Genomic DNA, 27,819 nt, shown 5'->3' on the forward strand with positions numbered 1-27,819 from the left:
GGATTTTTCATCCTTTCCTAATACAAAGGCAAAGCTGAAATTGGCAACCCTGAAATTAGCCTGTTTTGTATTTATTTTCTTTCATCCTCTGAGACTGTAAATTTTCTTATAGCAATATCTGAACTTTTAGCAATTGCAATAATCTTGATACTACTATATTACAAGTACAGTTAAGACTGAAATCACTTTGCCTTAGAATAGATCTTCTGTTTACTGCAATACTGGGTCCCACTTGGGTAGGCAATATTAATTTTTAAATTGTAAATATTATGTTTGCAGGCCTATTAACATATTCAAACCAGTTAAAATTATAAGGGGAAGACTAGAGTTTAAAATAAATGTGCAACATGACTTACTACACACAGTTCCTTTTTTTTTTTTCCCTGTAGAAGCTGTATTTTTGCAAGTGTATTTTTCTGTGACTTAAAAATCATAAATTACATAAAGTGCTGTATGCTCTAAACAGCTGAGAAACTGTTAGTTAGAATAAGACTTTTAAAGCGCCTGATAATAAAAAATGGTCCTCTGTCTCTTTGACAGATTTTTTTTTTTTTAAAGAACAGGCGTGACTAACAACTTATAGTGCTTGCTGTTCAGTGGCAAGGAAGAATCAGTAACAACCTCAGCAAGTGGACTGACAATGGGCTTCCGCTCTTTAGTGAGAGCAACTGACTTGGCTTCAAAATGTGAGAAATTTTTGAAATGTACAAAATCTTTCTTGTACTTGATGATGGTGTTCTGTTAATTGTGGAAATGTGGCATATTCATCTGAGACAAAGGCATGCCATGCAGTGTTGCCACTACCAAATACACAGTGCTGTTTTCTGGATGCCAAATGCAGCTCTGGAGATTGGATTTAAAATTGGTATAAAAACATAAGTCTTTTGGAATGTAGTCTTACATCCTTTCCACCTTCACTTTATCACTCCTAAACATTGAGAGGTACATAAACTTTACTTTGGAGGAAAAAAATAATCAGTGATTTGCATGTGTTTTGTCATGTGCCACTTATTTTGGTTTTTAGTTAAGAATTCCTTAGCTGCAGTAACAACTTAGAGGCTTCTACACCTTTCAGAACCAAATGAAAGACTAACTGACAATAATTGGTAATAATAAATAGTGCTAGAAAATTCTTAGAACAAAATGAATAATCCATTTTTACCACTAGGAGGAGCCTGTGTCTTTTTAATTATTCCAAAGTGACAACCTTTTTATTTTAACACTTGTGATATTTCCAAGGCATTTACACATATGTGATAAAACTTAAGGTATTTGCTTATCTGAACAAGTTTCTTTTTCTGCTACAATTCCTTGCTTGTGGAATTTGGTTTTCAAAATTACTATTAAGTGTTCTCCACAAACACTGGGGTTTGTGAGTAGTCTTCCTGGCAGTTTTCAAAGTGGAACCAAGATTACTAATTTATCTGTCTTCTGGATCACAGATCTTCATTGTGATGTTCCAAAAAAAAAAAAAAAAAAAAAAAAAAAAAGCACCTTTGCTTGCTTTGTGAGTGCGGTGTCAGTTTTTAATATGTGAGCCCACATTTTAACAGCTAAAGGTTTTGACATCAGCAAGTGTCGCAATAATCATACTTATTAAGTGATATTTATTAAAGATATCTTTGGAAAAAAACTTTGAAGATGTCTGTTGATGGAAAGAGTTAATTACTTTAGAAAACCATTGTAAAAATTTCCTACACCCTGATTCCTAGCTTTAGAGAATCCCTACCCTCCTACTTTGACACTTTCAGGATAGCGGAGTAAGATAAAATGTTCATTGAGCATTCAAAAGCTAAATTCCTAGTAAATGTAAATCAAGAATTTTGATTCCAACTAAAGTTCTGTCTTAGTAATCAAAGTGGATGAAAAAACGTGGCTATGATTCTGCACCTTCTTAGGAAGATTTATCTTGCAAAGATATTGAAGGTATTTATAGAATCATGCTGCTTGTGCCAGAGGAGGGCTTTAGATTCCCACTGAGTGTATCGTTAAGAAGGAAGCAGTTGCCTAGAATGGGAACAAATGGGTTGCTTGCCCCTGTGTCAGGCATAGGCTCCTGTTACCACTGAACTCGGAACTAAACAGAAAATAGAAGCTAAGCTTCTCAAAGAGCAGTATTTACATCCCAGTTCCACTTGATTGCCAAACAGATGAAAGCCAGAAGATGTTGCTTCTGAGGTGAGATCTTCCTTCTGTGAGAAAAATGGTTTCTACTCAAGTCTGAGTCCAGTGGTATTTAGGAACTCCAAGTCACTGCTCTTAGACAAGCCAGGTTTTGGTGAAAGACAACATCTAGCTCCTAAAGGAGTGGGAATTAGGACCAAGAAGCAGCAGCTTTGTGCAAAGGACCTTGCCAGACAAAAGGCAATGCTGAAGAGCCTCTTGCTCTACCAGAAGTTGCAATTCAGCCAGAGGCATCTGCTTCTCATGAGGGCAAGACATTTCCAAACAGCTGAGTGGGACTACTTTGCTTCTCCTAGCAGCAATGGCTTCATGTACAGTCCTACCCTGTAGCGCTCTTGTAAGATGCTCAGTGTGAACAACAGCTTTGAGTTCCTACAGCCATTCCCAGTGTGGCTATTTCACTAAAATAGTAGAAATGTGATGATGCTTTAAATAATAGTGGTTATGTGACCCCTCTTTCCAGCGCTGTATCTAAAGGTTTAAAAGCTTGATGTTGGTGACAAAGGAGGTTTGAGTGCAGGTACAAACCAGACTTAGGACCTCTTTTTGATTCTGTGCTCAGATATGATAAAAATCAGCTCAACACTTCTACCGAGGTTAGTAAAATAGTAAGTTAATTTTCTGTTTACATGTGTACCATGTGTTGAAACTTCTGCAGCATAGTAGTTCTAGCACTGACTAATTTTGTTTTAAAGCATCAATCCAGCAAAGGATCATATATACAATAGCCAAGGGTAAACAGTCCTGCTTCTATTTGGAAGTTACTATAGTGATAAATGTGGTTTAGGAACCTACATAGAAATAGAAATCCCCTATTCCCAAAATAGTTATACATAAAAAGGAACAAATGGTGGCAGGAAAAACACCAGTAAAACTCTATAAACAGTTGCTTCCTTCAAGTATCCAAAACCTCTAGTTCTGTATTTCCATTGCTTCCACTCTTTTTTGCCTTTTCAGTTTCTCTTACTAACTCCAGTGACTGCCAGTCTATCCACAGTGCTCCGGGTATCAATGGGCTCTTTTTCCCTTTTTATCTGTCTTACTGCTTGGATTCCTCAATGTTTCGTCATAATTTCTTGGCCTACACTCTCTTTAGCCAGTCAGGCTCAGTTCCGCACCTCAATTTCTCATCAGATGTCTCCATCTGTTTCCCTTAGTGTTTTTTTCATACATTCTTCTTACCTCTCTGACAATCATCATCTTCCAGCCTCTTTGCCCCAAACAGTTCAGACCTATGCTCTTCCCTGTTCTACGGCTCAGCCAGTCTCTACCCCTTGCCAGCTTCCATTCATAGTCATCTTCCTCTCTCCTGTTCTTACCAAGGTGTCTGTCATCTTTCATCCCTCAGCCTCATTCCACTCTTAACTCCTTTTGCATTTAAATCAAATTATTTTTGGTGGAGTGCTGAAGAGTGCTATGGAGGGAACAGAAAAGATTTCCAGTCTTAGTTCTGTTGTTCTGTGATAGCTCCCAGCAGCAGCTCTTCCCTATACTCCTTAGAAGTGGCTCAACCATTTAATCTGATATTAAAATTAAAATTGTCTAAAACAGACTTTTAACCTAACAAATTGTCTAAATTGTTATAGTTTTTCAGTGCCGTAGGAAGCAAAAAGGCATAAGGGGAAATATCATGCTTTGAAATATGTAGTACTGTTAGCCCCCCTTATACCACTGAGGAAGAACAAGTCCTATTTCCAGGTAGAAATTTTTGAGGACTTTCCAATGATCAAAATCTGCTATACTTGGGGTTTTTTAAGGCAACATATACATGAACTCACCTAGAAAGCAGAAGAAAAGCCTGGATTTTTGACCATTTTTTTTCCTGGGTTTGGTATATGAAAACCAGCAGTAAACAACAAAACTGTATTTGAGAATTATATCAGTAATTAGTCTTTTCATGATCATACTTTCCTGGAGTAGATCTGGATTACTGGGACAATTATTAGCATTATGACAGATACCAAGCAAATGCAACCTTACTGAAGGTTAAATTTCATCCAGATCCTGGGTTCATATATTTTGGTCCCACAATTTATACTTTGAAGCAAAACAATGTAAACTATGTATTATATGTTTTATGCTTGTTAAATAAACCATAATGAATATAAAATCAAGTTCAGATGATTATCCATGATGAAGAAGAAAATGGGGGCACACTTACCACTTATTTTTTTCTACCATATGTCAATTTGCATACATTTTCATATCCACTGGTATTTTTTATATATTGGATTAGTCACTTTTTTGATTATTTGTCTTCTGTAAAGCTATCCTAATACAGAATGACTGAGACGCATTCATATCTATGACAGTTATCTGTGGGTTTAGGGCTGCTTATTGTCAACATTTCTGTCTGGCACAGAAAGCAGATGCTAGACTTTTTTCCATATCAGGACCTAATAAATGAAGCTGTTATCTGTTTCTTTTAAACTTTCACCAGTTCAACTTGTTTTAAGATGTGTTGCTTATACAGACTGCTGTGGGGACCCTGCCCAAAGACAAGTAAAGGATATCTCACTGACAGCTTTTGTTTTCCTAAAATAGAGTTCTGTGTTTGGGAAGCACTTGAAAGATATCAGTGGGGCTAATTTTAATCTCAGAAGACTGTTCTTAGAAAATTCATTTGTAAGGACACAGGAATGGCTTGTATTTCTAAACCTGCTCCAACATGATATGTGATAAACCTCTCTCCTAAACACATACAAGGATTTTATTTCTAAGAAATTCTGTGATAAAAGCAACATAAATGACTTCAAGGATTTCCAGAAATGTCTTTTCCTTAGCTGCTCTCATTTGAATGGCTATTGTATGATTAAATTAAGAAAAAATTCTATCAAGTAGTATTTTCTTGTGTTTTTACTCATTCTACTCAATTGTATATCTCCCTTGGAATAGCTGGCACAATAATCCTTTCATAGAAGGAATGAAACCTGCAGGTGATGTGCACTGAAGCTATCTTAAATATCTGTCTTGCCCTGCATTGAAAAGCTCTGTGACAATAATATATGGGAACCTCCTGATCTCTCACTGTAATTTTCAACAAAAAAATATTTTTTTATATATATAATTTTATATAAGCCTAGACAAATCTGAAAAACTTAATAAAGATAACTGTTACCTCTTGTAGAGCAAACAGTAAGATAAACTCATGACAGGTAAGGCACTTTGTGCCATTTTAAGCATTCTGGTGAGACAATTTGAGCTCAATCCATTTAATTTGCAATTCACCCCACTGTATCACTTCTTAAGTATTAACTTAAGCAGCAAAACAGGAGCACAGAACTTCAGCTCGTGCTAAAATCAGTTCAAGCATTGAATGAATTGCTCAACCCTAGTGAAACAATCCATCAAGGACAATGTTTAGAGTTTACAAGCTACTAAGGAAAGCGAGATTTTTCTAAACATGTTACTGAATGCAAGCAGTTTTCTTTGTGTTACTTTGATTTCTGCCTAACATTAGAATGATCTTCCAAGCAATGATTTATTAGCAAACATGTGAATGTGTGAAAATTTAGGATTTTTTTTTTTCATTTTAGGATATTTGCATCAGCAGAAGCTATGCTAGTGCACCTTCAATTAGAACAATGAGTATTGATTGGTATAGTTAATCCTAATTTGAATATCTAAATAAAATGCATCAGCACTCATCAATGTGAGTGTGTGCAAGAACACACTCACATTGATGGAAACATAGCTTCTTACTACACAGGTTACCCTTCCTTGTGTGACCAAGGATCTACCTACATTGAGGATATTATAAAAATATATTTAGTAGTTGGCGCCCTTTCTACAAGAATAGTTCTAGTCCTAGAGCATATACCAGGATTTACAGTGGCTTGGGGATGAAATACTACATGCATTTTTATTAAGCAGTTAGAAATCTAATGCTCAGGAAAGAAACAATGAGCATGTTTATTCTTCAGCTGTTACCTCATGTTAGTTTTAAACTAAGTCATGTTTTTACAATAGCAGAATACAAAACAGGCTGCAACCTGAGAAGCTCCACCAAATGCAGTCACTGTCATGACTTCAGTATGGACATATATCTTATTCGCTTCTTTAGCTTCGATTAATCCATTCCTCATTTGTTAATAGGAAGAATTCCTTATCTCCATGGGGGACCATCAGTTAAGTCACACACAGCCTTTGGCAGCTTCAGTATGTGCCCCCGAATTAAAACTGGAAGAGGAACGGAATGAAACTCAGCACACTTTACCTTAATTCTCTCTGCTCACACCACAATTTGAAGTGATTTCCTTCAGGCTTTATAGACCAGGGCAAAAAACTCTCAGAGCAAGAGCTCCCGGTCCTGAGGCGAGCTGCTGTCGCGGCACGAGCCGACCTTCTGGAACGCCCCAACGGCCGCGGGCCCGGCGCGCGGCAGCCGCATTCCCTTCGGGCGGGAAGCGCCGTGCCGGGGCGCCGCCGGCTGCGCCCTCACCTCAGGGGCCGAGGCCGGCCCCAGCCGTAACGGGCTCCGGGGGGTCCCCCGTTACACCTCCACGTGCGCTACCCTGAGCCCTGACGAGGCGAAACCAGGTAGCCTCGGGAGCGAGGAAGCTGCAACACGGGATGGGAATGCTGCACCACCTGGCTGATAGTGGGAAAGTATCCTGCCAGCTCCCATCCGCAGCCCTGTAGGGAAGTAGATATTAAATCCTCCTCAAACCCTGCTACAGCCACTACTCAAAATTCAGGTGTTGGCATTTAAGGCAAACTTCCCCCCCTTCCCCCCCAAACCATTCCTGCATCACTGAAGTTCAGTCTGTGAGTATCCTGAAGAGAAGCTCAATTTTGTGCCTTTTAAGTAAGATTTGGGTGATGATTTTAAATCAGATTAGGAAGTAAGAAAATATTTGATACAGGCTTGAAGGAGCCCATCTTTCATCTTTGAGAAGTTTACTCAATTTTAGAATTATGCTTGAAGAAGAAGATGATTTTCTTAATGTAAATTATGCTTTGGCTTTTGAATTTTTTCCTGGGTTTCATACACGTTTTTCTTTATATTGTTGTTTTATGAAGTATCATTCAGCCATTAACTCATTTTGCTATTATTTTTTGCTCATAAAATAATGGTCAGGATTTGAGCACTAAGGCAATCTCAAGTAACTAAAGGAAATGAGGAGTTCTGGTAAGGTTTGCTTGCAGTTGACAGTTTAATTCTATCTTGTGGCTTTTATAAAGAGTATTAAGTGAAGCTTCCTATTGCCAGGAGCAAGTAAACATTATTCACTTGTAATATTTATGCAACAGTGCTGAAATACAGGATGAAACACAAAAGAATTGATGCTGTGGTGTGAAATGTGTGTTATCCTGGGCTATTAGTGTCAGCTAAAGGTTTGTTTGGCTGGCAGGTAATGCTAGGCTGTGAGAACTGAGCTAGTAGGAGTACCAGGAGTGTTATTTGTTGTCTTTGTTTGGGTTAGTTGATGTTTCTCGTAAGTGGTATCTTAGCTCAAGTGAAGCACTGGGCTGACTTGACTATTTCAGTGCTGCATGATACTGTGTTTTTGGTAACGCTCCACAACATCCCTGTGCTTCAGCTAAGTCTTATGTACATTAATTCAAAGCATCTAAGTATCTTCATTCCTGGTATATAGTTAGTAGTAATTCCTTTGAAGGAAAGGCAGGTACACTGAACTGGCAGCAAGCAGGCTGAATTGATAGGTTTTAAATTGAAATTGTGGTAGCATCAAAAGTTAAGATCAATTTCACATCCAACTGGGTAGAAATAGCAGGCCTGAAGAGGTTATGTTTGTTTAAGTTATATATACTTTTCACATGGAAGGATTTTTTACTTGAACAGTAACAGTTTTTTGCCTCAGGAAAACTACTGAAAGGGCTTCAACAGGACTGTTGGTTTTGATAGTAGTTGCTGTCAACTGTGAAAGGCACTTAAGCTAAAAGAGAATGCTAGTAGATAAGAATTTTTTAACTTTATGCCCTATGTTAATATTTTTTTTACTATTGATCTTACCTTGCACACTTCTTTCTAGGAGTACTTAACAACCACAAGGTGAGAATATTTGCCATGACATTTAGAGGTAAATCCATCTGATTTTTGCATCTGAGGAGATCCCACACAGGAAAAGAGAGTTAAAACCATCTTTTGTCAAGTAGTCTTTCAGGTGTAATGGGGAAAAATTGTGAGATACTTTATTGTTCTTAGCCAGTTAGGTTTGGGAGAAACTGTTCAGTTCATGTAGTTTTAATCAGATTGGGATGAAAGTAATTTATTAACAACATAGAATTAATGGGTAGTTAGTGAACTGTACATCCAGGATCGATGTCAGCCATGGAACAGATAAATGGCATATCTATGTGCTTGCAAAACATCAATAAACACCTACAATTTTCTAAAGACCCTTCTAGAACTAATAACAGAAAGTTCAGATTTGCAGGTGCACCTTCCCCCTTTTCCTCTTTTCAGTGAGTGAGGAGTGGTTAGCATTTTGAATTTTCAGAATTCACATTTTTAGGAATAATTTTTAGAAACCTAACTAGAGTGTGCTGCTTCTTTATAACTATTCAGATTTAGATTTGGTTCACTCCTTGTCATTGAAAGTTTTGGAAGTGAAAAATAATTTGTGTTTTTCATGTGGAAACACAGCATTATCTTAGAAGGCCCTATAGAATTAGATTTTAACTCTTTGGCACTACCCTGCAGGATGTACTTCCAGAAGTGTCTCAGCCAGGTTTTTCTGAGGATTCATTTCTTTGATCATCATTAGTTTGAGGACTTCAAAACAGTAGAAAGTAAATCTGTGAGCACTGAAAATTTATTTTATATGTATGGTAGAATTTCATACTTGAAGACCATTTGAACAGTGAAATTTCATGAAAAAATTATTGACTAACATCTAGTGAAAGCCTCAGTCTGCAGTATACTGCTTTTCACAGCTGAGAGGTGGAATAAATGTTCACTTGTGAAAGCACTGCTCTTCCCCAAAACATTATACTCATGTTGAATAGCTAAGAATTGAGCAGAAAATGCCATTTTCTTAGTGGCTCTTGATTTGTTTTTGTACTCTTTCAGTATTGTACCTTATTACAGCATGAAAGTCTACTCTCTTCGTGAAACACTTTTCTGATAATAGAATGTATTTGGTAATAGCACCTAAGTCTCCTTAAGGTAAACTGTCCTTTGTAATCTAAGCTCTTGCAATTCAGTCTCTGCTTTCAGTAGACATTGTCCCACAGGTGCTGGGATGATCCTCTCAGTCCACTGCATTTTGGTCATAGGTTCTTTACAATATAGAATGTCTCTGATTTTTATGTGTCAGAGATATAAGGTGTGTGCCTTATTTTTTAAATAATAGTGTTGCTCAGCAAATGAAAGTACAAAACAATGTAAACTTGTTTGTATATTTTCCATCATTTTTTATTGATTTGTTGAATAATAACAATGTGCAGCAGACAAACGTTAACCTTGTTTAAGTTGACTTTGGTTTTAGAGGAGTACCCTTCTTTTATTCTTAAAATAACCAAAATACACATTTCATTGTCATCAGTGTTCCTGTTATGAAGACATATTTGCTCATTTAGTGCAACTAACATGCTGTCTCAGACATACTTTCCCATCTCAACTGGCGTGTTGAATGCAGGGGAGTAGTATTACTTTAGTTCCATTGTGTCTGTTCTTCCAAAAGGCAATGCTTCCTGGATTAATTTAATCTTCCCACCTTTTCTTGTACTGTGATCATGAAAAAGTACTTTCCAGCCAGAAACTACTAACAGCTACTGCAGGTCTAAAAACCCCCACCCCAAATACTATTCAAACTAGTAGGTGAGAAGCCAGAAATGCTACTGTGTCATTTGATTAGACAAAATTATCTGCAAAAATACATGCACACCATTCATAGACTTTGAAAAGCCTTCAGTGATATTTGATGACAGTAAGTTTATTGCATTCATCAAAAGCTTTTTGGTTTGAAATTTTTTATTTACACGTAAATAATCTTCCTCGCTACATCTTTCACTGTTTCATCTGATGTACAAAATTATCTCTGTAGATTAGTATGATGTCTATGATTGGTTGCAGAAACATCTAATAACTGGAATTCTATGCTGGTGTCTTTTAAAAAGCTAGAACACCAGTAGTGAGTAATTACCAAAGAAACTATTTTCTATCTAAAGCAGGACAGTAGCTTTAGCCAGAGGGTCCCAAGTGGTGTGTTTTGGACGTGGTTCTGCAAAGATCTGCTCAAGAGCACAGAAGTGGATCTTTCAAGCCCTGACAGTAAAAGCAGTAGGAATGAAAGTTACTTTCTATTGTACAGAGATTAGGATAATGAAAGTTGATTAAATATTACAAATACTTGTTAGTGTTTCATTATTCTGAGCTACTTGTTTCTTATGAACAATGTCAGAATGCTAAGAAGAGCAAATGGAGAGAACTGTAGAAGTGGGGAATTCATATTCATTTCAGACATTAGGAATGGACTGGGATTGCATGTAATTGCAATACTTGTTTTTTTTCAGACATAACTTATTTATGTAATGGGGGGAAATTTTTATCTTTATTTCCCTGAATTTCTTCACATGGAGATGAGGCCAATGTAACTAAAACAGATGTATGAAAAGAGGAAATATTGTCTGAAATTATGCTGAGTAAGCAGGACACTGCAAGACACTGCTGCTTCCCAGTACACATATATTAAATGACTCATAAGGTAAGCAGGACCCCTAAATGTAACTGAAATTATCCTTCATTAATTTCTTCAATTTTCTTCTTTTCAAATTCAATTCCAATGCTGAGACAGAGGATGGGAGGATTTATTGTCAAATATATTATATGATTGTTTATTATAGCTATTTCATTTTTTTAAGTCTAAAATGTACATTACACTTCTAAATGCATTGTAATTTTAACTCTCCTGGCTTGGTTAAAGTAATGCACACAGATTATTGATACTAGTTAGCTCTATATTAAGAAATAACAGTCTCCTAGAGAGAGTGCTTGTAGTGAGTTAAGAAAAAAAGTCAACTCACTAATCTGTTATTCTTACAGATTTTTACAGTGGCACAGTGTATTAAAGGTTGAGACCCATGAAATCCTGACTTTAAAATAAACCAAATCCATTACCTTGCAGAAATATGATCTTAATATGATTATTGAAAAAACAAATAGAAATCAAAACAAGCACATGCCCACACCCCCCGCCAACATTCCAAAAATTCCATAGTCTCTAACGTGAATATCTAATGACTGTTTAATCTTATATCTAATCAAACAGCCATTGCTCCGTTATCCAGCTGAATTACTTTGATTCATACCTTGACTTGCAGATGAATTGAGATTCAGAGTTTTACTGAGGAGCTGGAGAATGGGGAAAAAAAAAAAAAGATATTATCAGACATTAAAGGATGTTGATTTTAAATTGAGACTTGCTGCTGAAGGTGAAATACAGAAGCTTTATAATAGTTGCTTTTATCTGATGATTCCAAGGAGATTTAATGTTCCTAAAGCAAACTTCAGAAGATTATAATATTAAGCTTTGAGCCATGTCTACACTGTACAGTACAGCACTGAACAGAAATACTTGAGCTAGCCATTGATTTGAAAGCAGTGCAAGTGTCTCAATAAACTGCTGCATAGATTAGCTAAGCATTTCAGAATTCTTAGTCTGAGTTCATCATCGTACTAATGCAGCTAAATTGCTTGCTGCCAAGACTACCATGAGGATATCGGTGCCCAGCACTGCAAGGTGTACTGTGTACACATTCCTGACTCAGCACTGAGTGAAAGATTGCTGCATAGAGATACCTTCAGGCTTGCTGTGCTGAAGACGGATGTCCATCAATGGCTGTTATGCAGGTCACTTTCACCGGCTTTTTCTGGTTTTGATGAGCATTTAAAGGGATGCTATATAGGTTCATACTGACAAATAGGTAAGTTAGTGGCAGCTTTACCAAAAATATTTAGTCAGTATTTCTTACTGTGTTATAAACATGTGACTTTTTTTTTCCCCTGGCTCTTTTGACAAACAAAATAAATTATCAATGTTTGAAAAATATTTGTGAGGTAGCATGCACTACCCTTTACATATGTCTAACAGTTAATGACTTAATTTAAAACTTTCGGTTACAGAATATGGCACAAAGGATAACAACATGATCCACAATGCAGTGTTTGTAGATAGACTTCCACTCCAGTGCTAAGTATCTTCTCTTGAAGTATTAAGTCAGAAGGATAATAATTGTCCACCCGTAGACCTGTATTACCTAGTAAGTAACCTAATTCTGTCATTAACAGTTTAGAATGAAAACCACAATCTTGCTGGTGTGTGTAATTAACACATTTATATACCACCAAAGAAGTCAGAGTTAGATAAAAGGGAACTATGGTGGTGGGGTTTTTTAGCTATCCATTATTCTTTCTTCATTGCAGTATTAGTGTTATTCATGAGATTCATCTGCTTACCTCTGACATCCAGTCTGCACTCTATTTCAGCTTCACCACACTCATTAACAGCTTTACAGGTATAACAGCCGCCATCAAATGGAGTGGGTTTCCGGATCTCCAGGGTCAACACACCCTGTTTACTGAACATGCGGTATTTGGCATCCCCAGAGAGATCCATTTTGTTTTTGTACCAGAATATCTTTGGCTGAGGAGCACAAAATAAGAATTTTAAAATAGAAGGTAGAAAATGGAAGACATATGGCTGATCTTACAGCTTTAATTTAGCCATCAAAGGTTTATGCATTATGAGGGCTATATATTACACAATGGTGCTAATAATTTTTCAAGGAACCTCTCCGCATTCAGTACAAAGTCATGAAACTAATAAGTCAAATGTTCAGTGTTTTCTTTAACTCTCAAACAGCATGTAGAGAATGTAGGTCTGTACCCTATTTTATTGCAATGTTTAAAAAAATCCTGCAAACTGGCTACAAATTCAGTCCTTCAGGAGTTATTTAATTGTGCTTATTAAAATATATTTGAATGCTTCAAGTATCTTACGGAAGAGGAATTAAAATGCTCAGGTTATTGTAGCAGAAATATCATAAAGGTCCGTGGATGTTGGGTGACCAACTTGGGATGCCAGGGTTTGGGCTGGCAAAAGATTTTCCAAACCCTTTAGCATATCTTTAACAACTTCAGGAATTTCAAAATAAAGTTCCTGTTGGCTTCAGCTGAGCAATAAAAATGGTTGGCTCTGTACCAATTTGAGTCATTGTGTTTTGTTTCCGGTACCTGAAAATGTGCCTTTTATAAATGAAATTTTGGAAATGAAAAAACCTGATATAAAGCAACCTGCTTTTGTTTATTTCAAGCTTGTTAGAACATATAGTGAAGAAATGGGCTTCAAAGAGTAGAAAACCAAGCTCAGAATTCATCTGTTTACTTTCAGAATTAACATAATCTGTTTCTTCACCCATAAAAAATTAAAACTACTGCACTGTTTTATAGAGTGCATTCAAATCTACTGAATCACTTGTGTCTTTGACCTGTGATATACAGTTCAGTGTATCCCAGTTGCCATGCTTCATCTTCTTTAAAGATATCAGCTGGATTTTTTCCTGCCTCAAAATGGTTTACTTCTTTTTCTATAGCCTCTTTATCTTTCTGGGTATACATCTTTTATTTCAACACTGCTACCAGGGCATGAATATTGGCTCTGCTTGAAGTGGTAAGTTTTTCATGTCATACAGATCATATCTGAGGTATTCTTGATAATCTATAGTTATTCAAAATTGGAAAACTCTATCAACATAAGATACTATCTGTGAAAAAGACCTGATGCAGAGTTCTGTAGTAGGTACAGAAACTTTTTGTTAAGGTTAATTTGGGCAATACTCTTAAGTATTAGGTGTACTGAAGGATGAGGATTACTTGTAGCCTTCAGGCTAATGTGAAGGAAGAGCTACCATGCTCACATTCAAAAGCCTGTGACTACTGTATTTAACAGCTGTAAAATAGGAAGTTTTTCTTACAATCTTATTAAAACCATGGAAACGGAATGAAATGGATACAGATGCACAAAAAGGTCAGAACTATGAGAAAATATTACTAACATTGTCATTTCATGATGAATCTAAGCTGAGGCAGCTACTGGAGGAGGGATTTTGCCTACAGTGGCTTGTATTTCTTCTATTATGTTCTAGTTCTTCTGCAGCCATTTATATGGATACGCTTCCATTTCATATCTGACATTTGTCTGGAGCTCCTTCTTCATAGAATCATAGAATGGTTTGGGTTGGAAAGGACCTTAAAGATCATCTAGTTCTGACCCCCCTGCTGCGGGCAGGGACACCCTCCACTAGACCACGTTGCCCAAAGCCTCATCCAACCTGGACTAAAACACTCCCAGGGATGGGGCCTCCACAACCTCTCTGGACAACCTGTTCCAGTGCCTCACCACCCTCACAGTAAAGAATTTCTTTCTAACATCTCATCTAAATCGACCCTCCTTCAGCTTAAACCCATTACCCCTTGTCCTGTCACTACACTCCCTGGTAAACAGTCCCTCACCATCTTTCCTGTAGGCCCCTTCAGGTACTGGAAGGCTGCAACTAGATCTCCCCGGAGCTGCCTGTTCTCCAGGCTGAACAATCCCAACTCTCTCAGCCTGTCCTCACAGGAGAGGTGCTCCAGCCCTCTGACCAGCTTCACGGCCCTCCTCTGGACTCGTTCCAACAGCTCGATGTCTCTCCTGTACTGAGGCCCCCAGAGCTGGACGCAGTACTCCAGGTGGGGTCTCATAAGAGCGGAGTAGAGGGGCAGGATCACCTCCCTCGACCTGCTGGTCACACCTCTTTTGATGCAGCCCAGGACACAGTTGGCTTTCTGGGCTGCAAGCGCACACTGGTGGCTCATGTTGAGCTTCTCATCAATCAATACCCCCAAGTCCTTCTCCTCAGGGCTGCTTTCAATCCATTCCTCACCCAGCCTATAGCCATGCTTGGGATTATGCTGACCCACATGCTGGACCTTGCGCTTGGCCTTGTTAAACTTTGTGTGGTTCACACGGGCCCACCTCTCCAGTCTGTCAAGGTCCCTCTGGATGGCATCCCTTCCCTCCAGTGTGTCAACCACACCACATAGCTTGGCGTCATCGGCAAACTTGCTGAGGGTGCACTCAATCCCATTGTCCATGTCGCTGACAAAGATGTTGAACAGTGCTGGTCCCAGTACCGACCCCCGAGGGATGCCACTCATCACCGTTCTCCTCTTGGACATTGAGCTGTTGACCACAACTCTTTGAGTGTGACCATCCAGCCAATTCCTTATCCAGTGAGTGTTCCATCCATTGAATCCATGTCTCTCCAATTTAGACACAAAGATGTCGTGCGGAACAGTGTCAAATGCCTTGCACAAGTCCAGGTAGATGATGTCAGTTGCCCTTCCCTTGTCCACCAACGCTGTAACCCCATCATAAAAGGCCACCAAATTTGTCAGGCATGATTTGCCCTTAGTGAAGCCTTGTTGGCTGTCACCAATCACTTCCTTATTTTCCATGTGCCTTCTTCATCCATTGAACTGCAGCGAATGATTCCATTAAGACTATCTTTTTTGTTTATTAATTGTTTTTTAAAATTTTGAGTTCATTTGAACTTTGAGCAATTATATTACATGTTTTGCTGTGTAGCTATCAGATTCTTGTGCAGGCATGAGGAAGGGAGAGGAGCTGGAAGTATACAGCCAGAGGGGAAAGGAAAAGGGTACTGCAAATTTTATGTTTGTACTAATTTAAATTTATGACAAGATTATGTCATAATATGGTAAATTCCTTCACTGCAGACAAAAAGCTTATTTCCCTTTTTTGAGAAACCTAAATTTAGCTCCTAGCTGATACAGTTTTTACTGCTTGTTCCTTTTCCTGCTTGTTTGACTCTAACAAAAAAACGTGCATCTTTTTGTACTCTTTAAAGAGACTTATATTTACAACTATATTTAGATTGAGAAAATATTCCTGTGAGATTTTTTTTAAAAAAAAAGCCCCCAGACATCACACATGACAGCAGGTCTCATTCCAGTTAATTTTGCAAAATAACTCAGATTCTCAAAAAGTTATGTGAAGGTATTGACATGACAGAAAAACTGGTGTTCCCGTGTATCATTTAGGTTAAATGAATGGTATAGTACATTAGCTGCTGTTTTCTTGGAAGACTGAGGAGAACAAAATATACATTGTGAGAAGATAGTTTTTGTTGTTATTGTTTACCTTCTTCAGTGAGTAGATTTTTTTATGTACACGTGGTACATTTTCAATGGCGTGGTGTTACCGTGAGCAATGACTGTCCTTACCTCTGTCTCCTTTACTGTATTGCCTCACTGGTTCTGTGCCCAACCACACAAATGCTTGCACCAGGCATTCTGGTTAAGCATCAATTATGGGTGAGGTGGGAGATAATTAGGTGACCTTTTCTTAATATAGCCATGTTACAGTCCAGTCACTGAACTAGCATGAATTCTAAGGCAGTATCTTGTCTTTTTGCAACAGTATCAATGACAGTTGATGTAATCTGTACCTTGGGGATTCCTCTTACAGCACAGCTGAGTGTGGTGTTGTATCCTGCAATCACAGAACGGTTTGCTAAAGGATGAGTGAATTTAGGAGGTTCAGAGAAGTCATGTTCTTTGTAACTAGGTGGCTTGTAAGTGGTGCCTGCAATTCAAAGAAACAAAACACTAAGAACTGTGTTTTTAATTCTGTTGACTTGTGTACAATCTACTTGTCATTTAATTTGTCTGTATGATTTAGAGAAGCTTCAAAGCTATGGCATTTAGGATATAACGAATCTTTAAATTCACTTCACTCTAGCCACATCTCATTTTTAATGCTTTAGTTAAAGTAAAATGTCCTGGCAATCGTGGGTTTTCAGCTTCTGTTAAAAATATCAAAGCCATATGTCTGCAGGGGAAGTCTTCACCACAGACATCTTAAACTTTTAACCCCAGAATGTACATATAACCCCCCTAGTTGCATTTTTTTCTTAAAATAATATAGTTTAGGAAGACTATGTGATTAAATATTTTTGAACAGATGTTTGTGTTAGTACAGGAGATCTGCCTAGATACGGGTTCTTGATGCTAAAACACTTTATAAGTGCTAGTTACTAAGTAATGAAAATATCTCTACTGGTGCATCTAGTAATACTGTATTTTCCATTTACCAATGCATTCCTTCTGGTACTTAGTGGCTTTTATGATCTTTGTTTTGAAGAATATCTTACCTGTTTTTTGGATATAGGCAGGTTTTTTGGTGGTTGCAGCAGTTTCACTCAATCCGCACAAATTTTCACTGAAGATTCGAAAAAAATACTCATTTCCCATAATCAGGTCTGAGACTATGCAGTTTGTGCGACGATAGTGATCAAAAACAGTATACCATTCCTGTAACAAGACTATACTGTTTAGAAAGATGCTATGAGATGTCAGACAAGATGCTAGTTTTGATATGGAGAGATCCTTCTTGCTACAAGGAAAAGACAAGTAGACAAGTATTTAACACTAATCTGCGAAAATAATATTGTGTTGCTTCCCATGAAGATCAGCTGATCTATTTTCTTACTTTTATTTTCTGGCTGGCGTGATAGATGTATGAATACTTGCATTTTGAGGGAAAAAACACAAAACCTCTGCATCTTAGCCCTACTTATATCTGGGGAATCTGATACAGGATGCGTCCTTAGAACATGACTACTTGATGGGGACTTCCATGAGAAAGACGTTTTCCAGTTTGACTGGCATACATACGTCTCCCAGTATATAGCCTAGTCTGCCCAGCATCTGAGTTCAAATCTAACTCTTCCTCCCTCCTCTTCAGTTTTACCCTGCATTTATGAAAAATATAATTCCAAATAAAAAATATAATTCTACATTCTGAGTAGAGCTGTCTGTCCAGTTACCACCAAAGACGGGACAGGCTAGGTCTCTCTTTTTACATTTTTCTATTGGGCATTTTATACAGTTTTATACTTAGCCATTTCGTTCTTTTTTAGGTTCTATTCTTCAGTGTTTAACTGCCTCTGATGTGCCATAGGACACCTTGGACACAAAACTGAGTCATGAATTCAGCTGTTTTCCTCAAGTTGCTGTGTTCCCAGAGCAGGTAGTAGTTTAAACTCCATACAAAGTCACTGACTCACTGCAATTTCTTACCATTGTCTTTTTGTCAGCTTTCTGGACTGTGTAGCCCAAGATCTGTGCATTGCCATCATCTTGTGGAGGTGTCCACTCCAGGGCTGCATTAAATCCCCAAACATCTACAAGCTTTATATTTTGAGGAGGACCAGGCTTGTCTGCAGAGGAGACATGAAAAAAACCCCTTTTGGTTCAAGATCTAAGAGCTTTGTCATTTCCTCCCATGCAGGGGAAAAATAGAACTTGATAGCAATCTATAATTGTTCCATAGCAATACACTTCATTTATGTGAAGTTGAAACTATAAACAGGAAAGTTGGGAAATTTTAAAATACCCTCTTAATATTCTTCTGAGAGGCCTGAAACCTACTGAGACATAGACAACACAGTAGAATTAATAACACAGGAACCAGACAAACTATTCCTTAAAATGGAATGAGAAGTTTGTGTTGTTTGGATGGGTGTGAATAACTCTTTTACTACAATTTGGTTACTTACTTTGTTACCTTAGTGCAATTTCTCAGCCATTTAGGTACGCTGAGAGTAAGATAAACAATAAAGGCAACTGGTTATATATTCTTCTCAGCTAAGGAAGGTCAGCCATTTGGGAATATACCTTACTCTTTCCTGTTGCCTGAGTGCTTTTAGCTTGCCAACTAATGACATTGCTCTGTAATAACTAGAAAAAGAACAAACTCTCAAAGAGGTACAGAAGTCTTTTTGATATGTTAGATTGTTGCTCTCTGTTACAGGGCCTGTAGGGGAGATGATGATTAGGCCAGGATAGATGGGCTTGTGATTAAGTGAAGGATTGTTTGGGATCATTCTGGAAATCTGAATGGAAACCGTCTCCCCTCTTTGTAGCTAAGCTGGAAAAATGAAGAAAATAGTAATAATCTGATGGAGGTAGGTTTGAGATAAGCAAAGCACGAAGGAATGTAATTAGTGATTGCTTGTAATTTAATTCCTTAAGGAAGGATATGCAAACCAGTAATAAACCAGCCTTTGACTGTTATTAGGGGAACAGTGCCTTTCTATGTCATAGAATCATAGCATGGTTTGGGTTGGAAAGGACCTTAAAGATCATCTAGTTCTGACCCCCCTGCTGCGGGCAGGGACACCCTCCACTAGACCACGTTGCCCAAAGCCTCATCCAACCTGGACTAAAACACTCCCAGGGATGGGGCCTCCACAACCTCTCTGGACAACCTGTTCCAGTGCCTCACCACCCTCACAGTAAAGAATTTCTTTCTAACATCTCATCTAAATCGACCCTCCTTCAGCTTAAACCCATTACCCCTTGTCCTGTCACTACACTCCCTGGTAAACAGTCCCTCACCATCTTTCCTGTAGGCCCCTTCAGGTACTGGAAGGCTGCAACTAGATCTCCCCGGAGCTGCCTGTTCTCCAGGCTGAACAATCCCAACTCTCTCAGCCTGTCCTCACAGGAGAGGTGCTCCAGCCCTCTGACCAGCTTCACGGCCCTCCTCTGGACTCGTTCCAACAGCTCGATGTCTCTCCTGTACTGAGGCCCCCAGAGCTGGACGCAGTACTCCAGGTGGGGTCTCATAAGAGCGGAGTAGAGGGGCAGGATCACCTCCCTCGACCTGCTGGTCACACCTCTTTTGATGCAGCCCAGGACACAGTTGGCTTTCTGGGCTGCAAGCGCACACTGGTGGCTCATGTTGAGCTTCTCATCAATCAATACCCCCAAGTCCTTCTCCTCAGGGCTGCTTTCAATCCATTCCTCACCCAGCCTATAGCCATGCTTGGGATTATGCTGACCCACATGCTGGACCTTGCGCTTGGCCTTGTTAAACTTTGTGTGGTTCACACGGGCCCACCTCTCCAGTCTGTCAAGGTCCCTCTGGATGGCATCCCTTCCCTCCAGTGTGTCAACCACACCACATAGCTTGGCGTCATCGGCAAACTTGCTGAGGGTGCACTCAATCCCATTGTCCATGTCGCTGACAAAGATGTTGAACAGTGCTGGTCCCAGTACCGACCCCCAAGGGATGCCACTCATCACCGTTCTCCTCTTGGACATTGAGCTGTTGACCACAACTCTTTGAGTGTGACCATCCAGCCAATTCCTTATCCAGTGAGTGTTCCATCCATTGAATCCATGTCTCTCCAATTTAGACACAAAGATGTCGTGCGGAACAGTGTCAAATGCCTTGCACAAGTCCAGGTAGATGATGTCAGTTGCCCTTCCCTTGTCCACCAACGCTGTAACCCCATCATAAAAGGCCACCAAATTTGTCAGGCATGATTTGCCCTTAGTGAAGCCTTGTTGGCTGTCACCAGTCACCTCCTTATTTTCCATGTGCCTGAGCATAGTCTCCAGGAGGGTCTGTTCCATAATCTTGCCAGGCACGGAGGTGAGACTGACTGGCCTGTAGTTCCCTGGGTCTTCCTTTTTTCCCTTCTTAAAAATGGGGGTTGTGTTCCCCCTCTTCCAGTTGGCGGGAACTTTGCCGGACTGCCAGGACTTCTCAAATATGATGGCGAGTGGCCTGGCCACTTCATCTGCCAGTTCCCTCAAGACCCATGAATGCATCTCATCAAGTCCCATGGACTTGTGCACCTTCAAGTTCCTTAGATATTCTCAAACCTGATCTTCTCCTACAGTGGGCGGTTCTGCATTCTCCAGTCCCTGCCTTTGCCTTCTGTGACCTGGGCAGTGTGGCTCAAGCATTTGCCAGTGAAGACTGAGGCACAGAAGTCGTTGAGTACCTCAGCCTTCTCCATATCCTGGGTAACCAGGTCACCCGTTTCATTCCGGAGGGGACCCACGTCTTCCCTCGTCCGCCTTTTATCACTGACATACCTATGGAAGCTTTTCTCGTTGTCCTTGACATCCCTGGACAGATTAATTTCTATCAGGGCTTTGGCTTTCCTAACCTGCTCCCTGGCTGCTCAGACAGTTTCTCTGTATTCCTCCCCGGCTACCTGCCCTTGCTTCCACCCTCTGTAGGCTTCCTTTTTTTGTTTGACTTTGCCCAGGAGTTTCTTGTTCATCCACGGGGGCCTCTTGGTGGTTTTGCTTGACTTCCTCTTTGTTGGGATGCATCGCTCCTGAGCTTGGAGGAGGTGACCCTTGAATATTAGCCAGCTGTCTTGGGCCCCTCTTCCTTCCAGGGTTTTGTCCCATGGTATTCTACCAAGCAGATCCCTGAAGAGGCCAAAGTCTGCTCTCCTGAAGTCCAGGGTAGTGAGCTTGCTGCGCACCCTCCTCGCTGCCCTGAGGATCCTGAACTCCACCATTTCGTGGTCACTGCAGCCAAGGCTGCCCTTGAGCTTCACGTCCCCTACCAGGCCCTCCTTATTGGTGAGAATAAGGTCCAGCATGGCACCTCTCCTCGTGGGCTCCTCTATCACTTGGAGGAGAAAGTTGTCATCAACACATTCCAGGAACTTCCTGGATTGCTTGCACTCAGCTGCGTTGTCCCTCCAGCAGATGTCAGGGTGGTTGAAGTACCCCATAAGGACCAGGGCTTGTGGGCATTAGGCTGCTCCTATTTGCCTATAGAGGGCTTTATCTGCTCGGTCCCCCTGGTCAGGTGGCCTGTAGCAGACCCACACTATGATGTCCCCTGCCCCAGCCCTCCCTTTAATCCTGACCCATAGGCTCTCGGTCAGCTCCTCATCCATCCCCAGGTGGAGCTCCATGCACTCCAGCTGGTCATTGACGTAGAGGGCAATGCCCCCTTCTTGCCTGCCCTGCCTGTCCTTCCTAAAGAGCCTGTACCCTTCCATCCCAACACTCCAGTCATAGGAGCTGTCCCACCACGTCTCTGTAATGCCAGTAAGGTCATAGCCTTGCAGGCACACACACGTCTCCAGCTCCTCTTGGTTATTCCCCATGCTCTGTGCATTTGTGTAGAGGCATTTCAGTTGTGCCCCTGATGAGGCTGACTTATTGGCTGGGGTGGCTGGAATTCTTTTGATGTATCTTCCCAGTGTTACCCCGTTGGTTCCTGTTGCACCCAGAGCCCCTGGCTCGTCTCCTCTAGGCTTCGAGTGTGCTGTAGTGCATCCAGCATGTCTCTGAGCAGTAGGCCAAGGGCCCTTGCCAGCACCCCATCCCTCCAACCTGGGCACATCATCCCACAACATGTCGCTGGCAAGCCTGCTGTCAAAGCATAATGTGCTAATTCTCTTTTCACTGGCATACTTTGGAATCAAAGACTGCTTTATAATTAGCTATAACCCTTTTTGTCCTCCTTCAAATTGCTGAACATTGGAGCCAGCTAGAACACATCATGAAGTTCAATAAGGAATATGGAATGCGTTGCTCTCATTCCATTTATTGTCCTCTTTCTTCCTCTCTTACACTAACATTTCGGAGAAAAAGCTGCCATCTTCTATGTTTCTCAACAGCTACCAACTTCAGGTAAAGCCTTATTTCTTTTTCTTCCCTGTTTCTCAAGTAGGGAATGGTAATGTGTTGTTAAATGAACAACATTGCTTATGAAGATGTGGAAATGTTCTTGTTACCTTGAATCACAACTTAAAAGAAAAAAATTAGATATATTTCTAGATGTGTATCTTCATTATGCAGAAATCAATTAATCTATCCTGATTTGAAGAGTTTTGGATACTACATATGAATGCCTGTATGGGTATAAAAACTGCAACAGTCTCAGTGGGCAAAGCTCTACAACCCCTGAATAAGTGTATGATAATCTAGTAGTAGACAGATGCTGTGATATGTAGCAATTTGTTAATTATTCTAAAGTCTATCTACTGTTATAACCCTCCACAGTATCTGCCTAGTTTTACAAGTATTTTTCCTGTGTACTAACCTACAGATATATCTACTCAACAGTTGTGTTTGTTTTAAAGGGATGCTTATGCAATGCTTTGTCAAAAACTGTGGAGATCTTGGTGATAGTGGTTGGTTTAAATACTGTAGGGAGAGATTGATAAATGGAAGAAAAATACAGTCCTAAGACTGTATTGCATGGAAAAAGAACACTTTTTTGGGAGGCCTCACTGGACTGATAGATTTTGAAGCTTGTGCCTTATTTCTCCTAGTTACCTGAAAGCAATTATCTGGGAACCTCCTTTCAAAACTAAAAACAATGGGATGGCAGGTCATTTGTTAATTCAGTAATCTGTTGGAAGAGTTAGACTTCAGGAATGTGTGTGTATAGATATTTAAGACATTCTTATGTATGTGTTTATGTACATAGATATAGATATGATTTTAAGGGGAAACAATTTCCGAGTATGATTTTTATTAAGAACAGAAAAACACTTTAAGCCTTAACCTGCTATTAGATTAATGTGATAACAACTCAATCATGTATTAAATGATCCCTTTTTAATTTTTAATAAGTTATTACATCTACCCATGGTGGTATAGATGGAATAAAGAAAAAGAGTGTACTGAAAGCTTCAGTAAGCTTCAAAGTAAGGCTTTGTAAAGGGCAGTCTTACAAAAGGTAGAGATGGATAAATTTGCTAAATGGATTTTTATATTCTTGATCTTTGTGGTTTGATAGGATAATGCAATCTGCAAGAATATCTATTCATAATTACTTTGTAGACTTGTAGAATGTTCCTTTCTCAGTACTAACCAGTAATCTCTAGCTGGTAATTTGCATCTCTAGCAAGTTATTTTCCTCTGCAGGACACTGTGTGGCATGGAGATTTATATTCTGAGGAAATATTCTGTTACCCTCAGCACAAGCTCATCTGAGGATTTTTGCATATCACTGAATTTTACAGAATGGCAAGAAGAGAGAAAGTGTGAATTATATTTCTAAAAGAATGATAATTTACATTTTCAAAATATAAATAATGAGAACAATAAATAATTCCAGTTTAAAAAAAATTAAAAATATAGAGCTAAGGTTTGCTTTGGTCAACAGAAGGCATAATGGAAGGCATAATTTATTGATTCATGTAGAGGGGGGAAAAGTTGAGGGAACTGTATTTTTCAGAGATTGGAGACATTGTCATTGTCTAAGGCCTACCTATAAGTATTTGGAATGTACAGTATTTGCATAGTAAAAGTCCATATTTTGTAGGTCTCTAGAGTAAATCACAGGAATTATTTTGGCAATAAGGGCAGGTGATAGCAACAATAGAAGTGCTTCCTCTTGTTTGGAACTGACAGGTGACTCCTCATAGCAGCAGAGCTTTTGTTTCACTGCATTCTTGCCTTACTCCAAAAGAGATAAGGTTGAAGCTATAAGCGTTACTCCTTCATCAAGCAGACATTTGCCAAGGGAAGCTAGCTGATGAACAGACACCTCAAAAGCTCAACAATTGATTTATTATATCTTTGAAAGCTGGGTTGGCTTTTCAGCATGCCATTCCACAGCACCTAAAGCATTCTTAGCAGTATAGAAAGAGTGCCTGAATCACCCATACTTCTCTCCTGCCAAGAGAACATAAAATCTGGAGAGCAAAAAGTGCTGTTGACAGAATTGAAAAGAGGTAGTTCTGATGACTGAGTGACAGAATCAAGAATCAGAGTAGATTACTTGGTTGCAGAAGAATCTATGTATATTACAAGCCCTTTCTCTTCTTGTCCGGGAATTAAATTTATTCCCTTTCAGCTGAGCAAGCTGCCCAAGAAGTAAAAAGTTTAATAACCTGTCCTCCAGCTCTGATACGTACTAATCTGTGTGGTAAGATTAGTTGCCTTTTTTTCAGCCATTCATTTTCTATATGAAACAACTCTTTGTCAATGATACATGTATGTGTTTTTACGCCTTTCTACAGTACCAAGCAATGGGTGGAAGATACTCGGTACTATGCTGTAAGAGCAATGTGCTAAAATATTGAGTCCCTAACCAGTTTTAGAAATGTATTTTGGTGTGTAGGGTGCACTACTCCCCTTTATCCGAGTCTCTTGGGATTACTTTGTCATTTACTGCCATTTACTTATTTTGCTGTTGCAGAGGTGCAGCCATCCTCTTGAGCAGAGGCAGCTGGTGGTATTAAGACATATTTGCTCCAATTTGTTATGCCTTTCTTGTTTGCTGTTGGCACCACTGCATACCCGTTCTGCCAACATTATTTCATAAAACTTTAAGCAGAATGCAGTCAGCATTATATCTTTAATTCCAAAGCATTAGGAGTTATGTTTAAATACTCTTTTTTTTTTTTTTTTTGGTGCCAAAATACATATTCTAAAAATGTATTGGTATGTTGGAAGAAATTTGGGATGACAGTCTGAAAGTGTGGGGAAAGACAAATAAAAACAATTATCAAGACTGATGCATAGAGCTGTAATGAGGAGAAATAGAAGAGCTCTGGCTAAACATTAATGAAATCTGAGTAGGCAGGATCTCAGAATATATCTCACAAAATCCCAAGGGAAGTTACTGAAAGTTTGGCAGTGCATTCCTTTAAAATGTCACTAGAAAAGTGACTAGAAATTGTATAATAGAGGATAAACCTCTACTAAGCCTCAAGCTAAGTAGACACTCTTAACAGAGTAAGGCATTAAATGTGAATTTTCCAAATTCATAGGACTGTGTCTTCTTGTCATTTCTAATTCTCAGAACAGTAAAGGTATATTTTTACAATGATCTTCACTGTCCTTATCTGCTGAAGAAACCCAGTAAGAGTATATCCATTCCAGGATTCATATTTCCTTCCTTGAGGACAATATGGCTATTCCCAAGAACACCAGAACTCTCAAATTCTTTCTATCACTCTCAAAGTGGTAGAAAGAAGGGTGATGAAGATGATCAAAGATATGGAATAGCATCTTTTTGAAAATAAACAGAGTCTAAAACTTGAGAAAGCTAACTGAGATTGTGACTGAAAGCTATAAAGTCATGAATAGCATGGAAAAGGTGAATAAATGATTATTCATGTTTTTTCTGATAGAAAACTGTAACGGACATCAAGTGATATTATCAGGAGAGACACTCAAAGCAAATCAAATAGGTAGTTGTACATGCACTTAAATTGAAATTCCTTACAAAAGGATATTTGGATTCTGAAACTGGACCCGGGTTAAAAAACTGACTGGATAAAATCATGCAAGAAAAAAATCCCTCAAGAGCTATGGGACACACAGATAATCCCTCTCCCTCCAAAAGTCTCTAGCACATGGATCATTGCTAGCTGGGAAAATACACTAGGAAAATAAAGTGACATGCTAGCCCTGCTCTGAGCTTTGTCCTAATCATCTGCTATCAACCATTGCCAGAGAAGAGATTCTGAGGTAGCTGGATCTTGGATTGCCTCAGTATGGCCACTATTTTGTTTTGTATAATATGCTTAATTTTGATGTTTTCAGATTCTTACCTATGATTTGCATTGTTATTGCAACTTTATCAGTCATGTTTTCTATCTGAAGAGTGACTTCATATGCTCCTGAGTGATGAAGCTCTGCCTTTCTGATGAAAAGGATTGTGTCCGTGTTGCTGTTCCGTATTCCCACATCTTTGGAGTCTAGAGTTTGACCATCCTTCATCCAAACAATTTTGGGTCTTGGTTTACCCTGAAGAGAAAAAAAAAGGATTTTTATTTCTTTTTTTAGGCTGTAATAGATTTCCATTTTTCATTTTTCCATTTTTTTAGTGATCTATAAGTCTGGAAAGCCTAATTTAATATGCAGAGTTGAGATAGTAAACCCTCTAAATACTTTCCAATTTCTGTTTTCTTGCAGGCAAATATTTGCTCCCATCTGTGTGGTTTAGTGGCACCATGCCCTGAGGATGCCATTTAGTTATAGTTAGAGACTGAAAATATATTGAGAACAATTCCAGAAAAAATATAATTGTGCTGCTCTAGCACACTTTCCCAGGCATCCGTGAAGCCAACAGTTGATCTGGCTTGCTCTGATTATTATTAAGTAACAGAAGTCTTTAATATCTGAGGAGCTTATTAGCTTTTTTCCCTTCTCCTCCCTTTCTTAAAACATTTGATTCTCTATCTCCAGGCATTTTTAAGATCTTTCAAAAAATTGTTATAATCTTGATGTCTTGGTATGCAAAACTTACTGTATAATTCTTTCTGCATTGCAAAAGTTGTTTTGGTGACTGTGAACTTAATCAGTCACTGTGTTGCTACACCGATGGAAGATGATGTTGTGGAATCAGTAAGATATCTGTGGTTTACATCACTGTCAACCATTTCCAGGAAAACTGGTACATAATATTTAGTTCTTCAAAAGTTGTCTGAGGGCCATATCATATTTATTAACTGTATTTATGGTCAATCTAGCAGAAAATAACTTGGTAGGGTTTCTTTTTTTAAGTTTCTGCCAGATTAACATGGTGAAACAGTGCAGCACAGTGCTAGATGAATGCCAGGAACAGCTCAAATAGGTGGGGAGGGAAAGTGAGACCATCCAAGCCAGCAGTCAGCTCTACTTAGGCTGCCTTGGAAGTGAAGTCTAAGGCACTGAAATTAGGACACATACTGTCCTCCGCCCCTAGTAAACAGCAGAGAAAGCACCTCTAGAAGGCTCTTTAATTCACTGGGTCTGGAAAATGCTTTGTAAGACTACGTCTTTTTCCTTAGGCTACAGAGGGAGATTAGGATACTCAGACTCTTGGTTTAGGTGTC

General features: G+C 39.2%; 1 protein-coding gene across 2 annotated transcripts in view; it reads right to left on the reverse strand.

Moving 5' to 3' along the window:
- Positions 1 to 9,540: 9,540 nt before the first annotated feature.
- MYBPC3 (myosin binding protein C3) overlaps positions 9,541 to 27,819 on the reverse strand; it is a 68,408-nt gene continuing 50,129 nt past the window's right edge. The window contains exons 27-33 of one of the 2 annotated variants that reach the window (XM_075754627.1): positions 26,554 to 26,749; positions 18,296 to 18,435; positions 17,368 to 17,527; positions 16,663 to 16,799; positions 12,608 to 12,794; positions 11,461 to 11,503; positions 9,541 to 10,937 (exon numbers count right to left, since the gene is read on the reverse strand). In XM_075754627.1, the coding sequence (XP_075610742.1) occupies positions 11,493 to 11,503; positions 12,608 to 12,794; positions 16,663 to 16,799; positions 17,368 to 17,527; positions 18,296 to 18,435; positions 26,554 to 26,749 (831 nt within the window). In that variant the 3' untranslated portion in view covers positions 9,541 to 10,937; positions 11,461 to 11,492. Of the gene's footprint in view, positions 11,504 to 12,607; positions 12,795 to 16,662; positions 16,800 to 17,367; positions 17,528 to 18,295; positions 18,436 to 26,553; positions 26,750 to 27,819 lie in introns of both variants that reach the window. The other variant, XM_075754626.1, reaches the window with a different exon arrangement.

Source organism: Balearica regulorum, chromosome 5 (assembly GCF_011004875.1).
Source record: "Balearica regulorum gibbericeps isolate bBalReg1 chromosome 5, bBalReg1.pri, whole genome shotgun sequence".
Taxonomy (NCBI): domain Eukaryota; kingdom Metazoa; phylum Chordata; class Aves; order Gruiformes; family Gruidae; genus Balearica; species Balearica regulorum.